Raw genomic sequence first — 11,135 nt, 5'->3', positions numbered from 1 at the left:
CATTTGAATACTCCTTCATTAAATAATAATCATTCAGAATACATGTAAAATTCATGTTTAGTTTTCACCACGTCCTTCCTTGGATCAGAACACCAGAGAAATTTCAGAAATGATTTCATCAACTAAAAAACCACTGACTGACTCAGTGACATTGAAAAAATCCAAGAAGCAAAGCAGCAGTAGGATATGGAGGTTTTAGCTCAGCAGTCCTGATTGACGGCTGCATGACTGAAATCTGCAATAGAGCAACAACACACTTTATATCTGGGTATGTTTGTGGTGGGTTTTTATCATGAGCTTGCACCATCAATCACAGAAGCAGATCAAAAGACTCCACATTGTTTCATTTATATATATAAATGCATTTATTTAAGTTAATCATTTCTCCTCATTCAAAGTTGAATTTCTGCAGAATCTATAAAACAGGGAACAGTTAGAAGCGCTGTACAGTCCGACAACAAAACTAGGAACTGCGGCTGAGTACACTGTGTATATATGTACATACTGTACACACACTGATGTAGGTATATACAAAAATATACACTTTTACATGTGTGACCCCCTCATGCCATATCACCCACCTCATAATTATAACACTGCTGTCATTCAATGAAGCCACATTCCTAGTAGAAAACACATTTATCAGTCCATCAGTTCGCGTCCCTCCCTCCTGATTACCATTGCATGTTTTAGTTATCGGTCATTACTGATTGATGAGACTTTTACAGTATATTGTCTTATGTGCATGTTAAGCCCCTCTTACACCCTAACTGAGATACACTCTTACAGTGACTCATGGACAAGCTTAAGCAGTCCTGAGCTGGATGTCTCAGCAGGGCTTTTCACCTATCAGAGAGGGCTTCTCTTCTGTTAATCCTAAAAGGGGATTTGGGGTGGGCTGAGAGGGGAAGACGTCCTTCTTTAGGACAAAATGTGACAAAACTCTTCTCCCTGTTTTACCGCATAACTGAGAGAAGACCAAAAACATTACACCTTCTCCCGTTAAACTCCAATAAACTGTTGATTGTTTCCCTCCAAAACAGAGAGAGTAAGAATAAACTCCTACTGGCTCAGTGGGGAAGATGCTCTTCTTCACCGACTGGTGTTCAGTTATACTTTTAATGCAAATAAAGATGTCTATCTGTAAGATTGACAATATCCTTCCTATCTTTGGATGAAGCTTTTAGCTATTTCCAAAGTGTAGCACACACACGCACATTCACATGCACACACACACACGGCTGAATGCCTCAACAAACGTCTTACAGACATTTAAGTTTAGATCCATTGCACAGCTGGTGTTTGTAAAAAACTTAAAGACATGAAACCAGGAGGCAGCCAAATTTATACCCCCGGTCTGTTATAAAAACTGACACCAGATCAGCAGCTAAGAGCCATCTTCCCCCTGGCTGTTCCTGCCCGCTGGACTGAGACTCGAAAGAAAGAACAATGACATACACAACATACTGTAGGCAAACGTGCACCCAACACATAAGGAGTTCACCGCAACTTATTCTGTATTTCCAAAGGCTTTTACTCATTTTCATTCTTTCTTGAAGGAACTTTGGCACATTGTGCGAAAGATGTAAACATTTTATCATCCAATCAAAATGAGGTGCTGGACTTTTACAGCCGTTTCCTCTGTGTATAACATAAAAAATAATATAAACAAGAATAAGACTAGTTTAAAAAGAAAAGGCTTTAAACAACACATCTTTCCCGTCGTAAGCGGACAGTAATGCCATGGTCACTCAGGTGTGTGCAGTGTGGTTCACACGCCTGTTCTGAGGTGTAATGAAGCTCGCTTCCACTGAATAGTTGGGTGAGCGGGGCTGAATTAACAGTTTATACAGAAAAAAGAAAAGGAACCAAAGACAAAGAAAATGTGAAAAAAAAAGAAAAAAGTCTGGAACTCTCTGGTTGTGCATTTTGCATGAGAAGTTTACTACATTCAGTCCCTTTTTTTTTCCAATAGAGGGCGCTATAGGCCATTAAAATATCAGCATGTCACCCTCATGGACAAACACAGTGGACTTGAAAATGAAAACCTCCTTGTTTGGGGTCTGTAACTATCTCACAGTGAACAGCATCAACGTTTGATGACACACATTAAAACTTGAGAATTGTTGCCACATAGATGGATCTCAGATTGATAGCAAATTAATTATATATCTAGCCCGTTTACAGTTCTAGACATGACCCTTGCACATATACATGAAAAGTAAAGGAATAACTAACCCAGACTCAGACCTGCCCTATAAATGATCTCATCAGGGTCAACCAGCTGTTAGGGTTGCAAATTCAGAATTAGCAGAGAACTGATCATCTATAACACTATAACATAAAGATGGCACGATTCCTGCAACACAGGTAAAATAAAGAATAAACACCATGTTGTTTTAATTTTTAAAATTAACTCCAGCCATTTTGAAGGACTGTGTTTATGTGTGTGTGTGTGTGTGTGTGTGTGTGTGTGTGTGTGTGTGTGTGTGTGTGTGTGTGTGTGTGTGTGTGTGTGTGTGTGTGTGTTTGTGTGTACGCTGCACCATGTAGTAGACTGGGGGGAAATGGGATTTCTATTGTAACATGTCTTTAGTGTCATGTACCCCACCAAAGCCTCTGATTTGACTGCAGACACAGGTTTAGATGCACATTTGAGGAATATGAATAAAAACTCCTCTTGTGAATTGCAATAATCTTAAATTAAGACACAACTGAAAATGTTTCATATTATTTTACATTTTCCAAACAGAATGGCAAAAAAAAAAAAAAAAAAAAAAAAACTTTAACAGTAAATCCACCTCTTGATTAGCTTTGAATCTAACTGAAACCCTAAACCAGATTTGGGCCCTTGAGTCTGGTCACCATGGAAACACAAAACCTTCCTCACACCCCCCCTTCAGGGTGAGTCTCACTCCGGCCTCATACCCACAGGTCCTATGCCTCAAAGCACAATGAAGAAACCTATCAAGTCAAAGGATAGACTTTTCAACCAGCTGCAGTTTCCGCTGACCCCTCTCACTCCACTCACTCTGCTTACACATGGATGAACTTGTAGGACAAGGCAAAGCATCAGGTACAAGGAAACAGAATGGCAGAAAACAAGAAAGGGATACAAGAGTATCAGACAACACAGCAAACACAACCAGCTGTCTTTGTCAGTTTTGGATAAAAAAAAAAAAAAATCTATGGAGCATTCACAAGTAAGTGTGATTGTGTGTGAGAGAGAGAGGGAGAGAAATAATGAGAAACAGAGAGGATATTTCTCATTAAAAACACTTGAGGCTGCAACTTCTTTCTAGAATAAACTAGGAAATGTGATTTCTATTGGTCATTTCTTCTGTACATTATATATGTTAGAGATGTTTTGTGTTTATGTATTTGCCTTAAAGCTGCCAAGTGACGAGTCGCTCCAAATTTAATCAAAACCAATTCCCACTAAAATCCACCCTGATTACTCATCAGTGACTAACAGTACAGAGGATCACAGCAGTGAAGATGAAGTGATGATGAAGCACAGGGGAGACTAGTGTTGCAACAGAGATACAACAGATACATGTACTGTAAAGGACATCAGTAACACAGCCAGGTGACAAGAAACTAACAAGTGGCACAATTCTTTTTGGTGGCACCAAAATATTGTTGCACTGAATAAAACAGCTCACCAAAATAAAAGAGAAAAGAGTTCTTATTTGTATCAGCACAGCACAGGCTAAGCAGTCCTGTTTGTGCAATCATAACAACCTGCCCACCTCCAGCAGAAACAGAGTGAGGACAAACGGCAAAACCTTGTTTACTGCACTTTCAAACTTCTGAACAGATGGCTCATCTAAGAGCCACAATGAGCAAAACAAATATGTTCATGCAAAACACTCCTGTCTCAGTGTAATTGTAGGAACTTGTTGGTGATGCGTGCAGCTTGCAGGAGCTAAGAACACATGTGCACGGACATTTCATACAGTTTGTCTACAGTCAGGACTTTGGAAACACTGACATCTGTTCTCAGGCTGGAATAAGCAAGGTTTTACTTTGTCAACAAAACCGAGGGATCTGTGAGGTCTCTATAAATAAAAAAAACAAAAACAACTTGACTTTGTCACAGACCTTCATTATTAGTCATTTGAGGAATTTGCCACACATGGACACCAATAAATTTCATATGCCAGTGCATGCTGGGTAGTGTTGAAAGTGGATAAACTGTCATCTTAATCATGTCTGTTAAAGTGTAAAATATTGGGCATCTCATCACGGTGATATTAAAAAGTCACTGTTATCCATTTGCAGCAAACACCTGTTTCTCTAGAGAAGAAGCTGCAACATCAAATCCAGTTTGGTCATGTTTCTTAGACAGTAACCCGCCTACAATGGCAATATAGACAAAGGCAAAGACCATTATCTGTGCAGGAAAAGGAAGATGTATAAACGGAACTGCTCCAAAGGAGCTGATAGAGAACAGCGAGAGTATGTAAAGAAAAATGATTTCAATCGCTCCCCTGGTATTCCCGAAACACAAAACATCAATTTGAAATTTGGTTCAATTTTTTTGACAAAAGTAAACAAAAAAAAGACTGGTAAGAGATTTATTTTCTGTGTATTTTCTTTAGAGACATAACGGTGTGGAAGTGAAGATGCTGTAACAGCCAGTGCTACAGCCTGAAGACAAACAGTAAATCTTCAGATTGGGCCTCAGGACACTTCCTGCTTCAGGAACTGTTCTTCCAGGCCAAACCGGTGTTAGGCCCCGTCCAAAGTACAGAAGCTCCTCCCTGAACCCCTTCCCCCTCCGCAACACACATTCTGCAGGAAAAACCGTACAGAAAACAAGGAAGTACACACAGCATTCTTCTCTCCACCTCATCTCTCTTTATCTCTGTTGATCCTGTAAACCAATGAAAGTAAAGAAGAGGAGAAGCTCATGAAATTGAGTCCATTTCCTCTCTTCACATTACTCTACACCTGAACCTTTATGGAAACCGCAACCCGAAGCCTCCGTCTGCTGTTACAGGCTCTAGCTCGGTGTGGAAAACCAATGAGAGAGCACTGGAGTGGAGCAACAACACCAACATCCAACATCTGATTCTTTCAAAAACAAACAAAAAAGCTCCTGTGAACCCCCATACAGAATTAAGACCAAGAAATAAAAAATATTAATAAGAAAATAAAATAATTACAAAATAAAAACATCAGAGAGTTCTATTTCACCAGCATTGAAGAAAGTAAAAGAACAAAAAGAATTCATTCGTCATTTGCCTCTGGAACCATCAATGAAAAAACACTGAGGTATGTAGTTTGGATGGAAAGCCTCTTCATCGCTTTTATCCTCATCACGATCATCACTGTCGCCACCCATCCATCAAATACAGTCAAGTTTCTGCTTACTCCAGTATGGTCTGCAAGCCCCTCCCCCCAGGGGGCGTGGCTCGTTGTGTTTTTTTGTTGTTTTTTTTTGTTGTTGTTGTTTTTCTTTTAGGTGGGGTGAGGTGGGGGAGAGGGGTGTAGACATGACTGGCTGCACCTCTGAGGAGGAGGAGGAGGAGCTAAAAGCATCCATTTATCCATTGAGTTTGTCTTTCTCCTGGAGTCCATCTTCTTACCAGCGTTTCAGAGTCCGTTGGTGTCTCTATCCAAGATCCAACTCTGTAGCGCCCCCTATGATTGTAAATTGAGGGTGAACTTCCACTGCTGGTTGAGGCTGGGGCTGCAGACCTCCACAGTGAGTCCGCCCATCCTGGCACTGCGGCTGTCCAGACAGAGGTTACTGCCCACGTGACGAAGCTTCGAGTTGGACTCAATCTGCTCCCATTTCTGTCGAGAAGAAATCGACAATATGAGACACACATACAAAACACGTACTGTGCAGAAATGTTACAAATGTCCCTCGAGACGAGAGTGAAGCTGCTGACCAAACGCAGTGTCTTTACCTGTCTGCTGTCATTCTCTCGACAGCCTTGTAATTTAATGAGGGAGCCGGCTGTTCTGTCCACCACAGTCAGACACAAGTCCATGTGTTTAACCGATTTATCCTTGGTCAGGGCCCACTCCTTTACAAAAATACATAGATGTAAAAATATTAGTATAAATGCTCTGAGCTTTTTCCAATAAACCTGATGTTCTATTATATAACATAATATGGCTGCACAATACATGTTACGGTGCTGCACAAAAAATCTATTAGTGGTTATTTGAACAAAAAGTCCCATTTACTTACAACAAGTGGCACACACTGAGTTTGACATATTACACTGAACAAATGTCTGGCATTACTGCAAATTGGTTGATCAAGTGACGATGAAAGTAAGACCAGTTTTACCCTGTTTACATGAACACATAAAAAGGAAAATTTTCGATCTATAATGGTATGTGCTGCTCTGATTTAACAAACAATCGCAGCAATAGATAATAATGTATCTGTGTTATATTATACTCTTCCTCTAAAGCTGACACCCAAAGGAGGAACTGCTAGTATCCATAGAGACATTAATTTCCCCTCAAAACACGTTGTCTAAAGAACCACATTGTCATTCACGTCTAATTGAACAGGCCGTCTTTGCTGGTCGGAGCTGCGGTTAATTTCAAGCTAGATTTGATACAGCACAAGTTTGAAAAGTTTTGAAAACTACTTATGTGGCAAGAACAGCAAAATGATGAGAGTAAACCAGATATGTAAAGTCGACGTCTGGAGCAGCAGTTTCCCCCCTCTACACCTGTCGTTCTATTTCAGGAAAAAACTATTTGAGAAACTGCCGACATAAACACACTGGTGTAAGCTCATGCGCACACTCACACTCACACACACACTCTCACTCACACACAAATAGTGTGAAAAAAAAGTGCTCCAAGAAATTACCACGTCCTCTAAGAGCAATGTACAATACTTCAGTGAACAGAAACTCTGTAAGTTCAGCGCATATGTCACAAGTCAAGCCGAAAAAAAATAAATTAGTCAACCCTGAATGCTAAAATAGCTGAATCCTTTAACATATCCTCTGTATTCTCACCACAAGTGCCACCAGCTGCCACCCAGGTGTTTCTAGAGCAAAGATTTGACAAGCTGACCTGTGTGTGTCCTCGTGGTAACGCTACCTGGTTTCCCCCAGCGTTGTGGCATTCATAGACGCCCACCACCCCATCAGCAAAATGACCCAGGGTGTCCAGACAGTTTCCTCCCTGCTGCAAGGCTCCAAACGCTATGTCCTGGTGATCTGGGACCCTAAACAAACACAAACACAGTGTTGTTAGATTGCATATTAACTGTATCGTGCTTGTATCAAGATATTAAGGCTTTATAATTTGACTGTTAATAGCAGAAAGTGATGTAAGTATGGTGACAGAAAAGGAAAGTGCCAATGGGACAGTATAGTATTTAAGTTATTACATCTGAAACAATAACAATTTAGAACTTTTCACATTTATGCATTATTTATCTCATTCATATAAGACAAACTGCAAACCTGCCAAAATGTAATAATGTGTTTGAATCATAATTGCAGATAATGGTTAGTCATTAGTGTCATTGCAGCCATTTGCACTCCATCACATTATATAAAATGCTCTCATTGTCTTACCTCAGTTCAGGGTAGACATTCTCCAGGTACCATTTAAATGGCTTACAGCCTAATCTCTTCTTCATCTCCAAACGGCTCTGGATACTGGGTGAAAGGAAGAGACAGTGAGAGAATTAAAGCATTGATCACTTGTGGTGTCCAATACATCTCTAAAGTTTGACTGAATTAAAGCCCTGCTCAGTCATTCTGTAAGGGCAGGGGGTGGAGGCCCAGGGCACATCTGAGGCGGCATCCTTTGGGGAAAATAACTGATTAGGCTGACACTGGAGGAAGATGCCCAGAGTGTTCCCACAAGGTCACACAAGAAGCCTTTTTATCTTTGTCTCTCTACACCGCATGAATGTGAGAGTACATAAGACTCTTCTGGAGGCGGGACGAGGAACAAAGACGCAGTAAGCTAGGTTGCAGATAAGGTGGAAAAGAAGGGAACAGACAACACAACAACAGGAAGTCACACAGAACAATAATAATGGTAACATGCTCATGTTTAACAAGTATAATGTTTGCCATGTTCAACATCTTTCAGTTCAGTGTGTTAGCATGCTAATAGATATTACATAGTACTAAAGGTACAGCTAAGGCTGAGTGATGGGAATGTCATTAGTTTTGCAGGTGTTTGGCAATGAACCAAAGTACTGGACACATTTAAATATTGACCACACGATGGTGGTAAATGAATTGCCAGGGAATCACTGAAGTTATTACCCTTCATCCTGAGGGGGATATGAATGTGTGACACAAATTTCATATCAATCCATCCAGCAGTTGTCAGGACAAAACCTCAAATGTCAGCATTGTGGTTTTGTGCCAATATTTTACCATCTTTTAGATGGTAAAATATTTCAGTAGATTAGTGAAAAATTTGACCTGCTGGTGGCGCTAGACAAAGAATCAAAGGATCCCAAGAGTCAGCAGGTGTCATCCTCTGGGAACCATAAATATCTGCACAAAATTTAATGTCAATCCATCCAGTAGTTGTTGAGATATTCCAGTCTAATATCTCAAAGAGAAGTCCACCTGACATTACCATCCCTAGAGCCAAGTCGCTCGCATGGCTAAAAACTCTAAAACAATCCTGTTTTAATATCCATCTACCGTTTTCATGGAGCTCTGCCATCTGATCCTTGATCCTTTTTACTAAAGCCGTTTGTGTCCATCATGTTCTTTTTCTTTGCCCTATGCCGTTATAATTTCACACTAATCCCTTCAGCACATCAAATAATATGAGAGTCTTTTGATCAGTGCAAATCAGGCACCGACTTTTCGCCCTCTTTTAAGCCACATTAACTGCCTCATGTCAGCTCCATAAAAGGGGTTACCGACTCCTTTTACAGCTGACATAATGCTAATTGGCAAACTCATTAATATGCCCCTGAATGTGGCTGCCTTTGTTATTTTCTGATTTAGCAACATCATTCTGTTAAACTCCGGTAAGGTTTACACTTTAGGGTACTTACTTTCCGTAGGGGACATTTCTCGCTGAGGGGACAGCAGCATAGTAGAAGTTTTTATACTCATCCATCCACACTTCTGCTGCTCTCCTTGTGTTCCTGAGAGATGTGACAGAAGACAGGCAAAAAGAGACATGAGACATCAAACAGGGTAAAAGAAAGACCGAGAGCAGATGAGGAAAAATAAGGATGGAGAAGGACGGAAAAAATGTGTGTCTGTTTTGTGATAAGTGACAAACAAAGTGAGACCGAGCGTGGCAGTGACAGAGAAAGAGAAAAACAGGGACAGAGACAGATTAAGGACAGAGGTATGTGGCAGACTGTACCAGTGTTGCATGGGAGCTATGCCCAGACATGACCAGTCATCTGCAAATTGGACATGCTGCGTGCGTGTGTGTGTGTGTGTGTGTGTGTGTGTGTGTGTGTGTGTGTGCATGTGTGTGTGTGTGCATGTGTGTGTTTAGTGTCCAAGAAACGTGGCACTAGACAGACAAACACATGGACACGTACACACTGTCCTGCTCTCATGTCTTTGTTTTTCATTTATACGTTTCACTGGTTGAAGAGACAACTGTGAACATTTGCTTATTTTTCCACTTAATGCGTTCATGGATCATCAGTGTGTGTGTTGACATGATGTGCAATGACATTTTGTCAAATGTTCATTCTGTCTGACACAGAACTGTCAGACTATGTGTCAGCAGCAGTCACAGCTCGACTTGATCATATCTGCATTCTTTCTAGAAATGGGGTTTTTCAATATTTTTACACTGTCGCCCTCCCCTCAGACTAACTCAAGACAATCACTCCCCCACAGCTGTTTGAGTTTTGTGTCCGTTTGTACACAGGATTTCAACACAAACATCAGCATATAAATAGATAGAGGAAAGCGTCAGTGTCCCAGGAATATAAGAACCATGTTGACGGATGGGACATTAGTAGCCTTAGTAACTATAAATATTAATGGATTTTGTCACACCTTCTATTATTCTTTGTCTTATTTCTATTTGGGGATAATCATGCTCTAAGTTTCAGAGCTGCAATTCCCATAATACTTTGGAGGATGTAGACAGAGAGTGTAATTGTGCCAGTCTTGGCTACAACTTAAGCCCTGTTATATTTTAAGAATATGTTTGTTTAAAGTTGGCACCATTAAAGGTGTGCTGAATTAACAATTATTATTGCATTACACTAATGGATGTACAGATAACTATGACTGGATACTGAAGTAAAGTTTAAAACGAGATGATTCTCAAGTTGTGGAGTTATGAGGAACGTCTTTTATTCTGAGCAGAAAGTAATGTCAGATTTTTATCCTTGATTCTTTATTAATCTTGCATCATGAGATAGTTCCCAGTTGACCGTCGTAGAACGGCTGAAAAGGTCGTGACTGGACAGAGTGATAATAGGTCTTATGACCCACCAACTACAGCCATGCTCTGTTCTACACAGGTACAGGACATGTGCCTGTGACGCTGTAAAGGGACACTTGTTTAGGGAAAGCTGCCTTCAGCGCTTTCATCACGAGCACTGGACACGTAACTGCCTACAGTGTTGCATTTAGCCTTTTTGTTTTTCATAGAAAATTCTTACAAATAAATATAACTGATCTTCTGGCGCAGTGAATGTCTAAACAGTTATGTCCTGATGAGGCTTCTGTTAGCTTGTTTCCAGACTACCATTTACTGGTCTAAACGCCCCAAGATCATCAGATGTTCAGAATCAACTATTTTCAACATGAAGAAACCTCCATTTCATCCTGATCCACCAGTAACAAGGACAATGCTCACTGGGGAACTTTATGTGGGGTTTAGAGGGGCTTTTCTTCTCACTGATTGTGAGTTGGCCTTGTCTCCGTTTCTCTCAGAAATGCTGCTTTAGGAAGAATAATTATAATGCTGTCCAGGTAAACAAAACAGGTGCTCTCTGGTCACTCCCCAGGGTCACTGCCGGCAGCCATATGGGACAGACTCTGGTGTTTTATTCAGACTAAAGGGCAAGATGTTGAGCTGAGGCAGCCTCAAAGCACAGATGAAGCTGTTCTCCATTGTTAAGGCTGATACATGAGAACACCACTGCACCCGTCGATTAATAAATGATATCTTGAAATGTTGGAAAG

General features: G+C 40.6%; 1 protein-coding gene across 1 annotated transcript in view; it reads right to left on the bottom strand.

Moving 5' to 3' along the window:
- Positions 1–336: 336 nt before the first annotated feature.
- Positions 337–11,135, bottom strand: part of galnt2 (UDP-N-acetyl-alpha-D-galactosamine:polypeptide N-acetylgalactosaminyltransferase 2) — a 53,763-nt gene continuing 42,964 nt past the window's right edge. The window contains exons 12-16 of the mRNA XM_056379378.1: positions 9,023–9,115; positions 7,566–7,649; positions 7,084–7,210; positions 5,922–6,041; positions 337–5,805 (exon numbers count right to left, since the gene is read on the bottom strand). Of these exons, the coding sequence (XP_056235353.1) occupies positions 5,650–5,805; positions 5,922–6,041; positions 7,084–7,210; positions 7,566–7,649; positions 9,023–9,115 (580 nt within the window). The 3' untranslated portion in view covers positions 337–5,649. The remainder of the gene's footprint in view (positions 5,806–5,921; positions 6,042–7,083; positions 7,211–7,565; positions 7,650–9,022; positions 9,116–11,135) is intronic.

Source organism: Seriola aureovittata, chromosome 1 (assembly GCF_021018895.1).
Source record: "Seriola aureovittata isolate HTS-2021-v1 ecotype China chromosome 1, ASM2101889v1, whole genome shotgun sequence".
NCBI classification, from domain to species: Eukaryota; Metazoa; Chordata; class Actinopteri; order Carangiformes; family Carangidae; genus Seriola; species Seriola aureovittata.
This window is presented reverse-complemented; position numbering and strand designations above follow the sequence as displayed.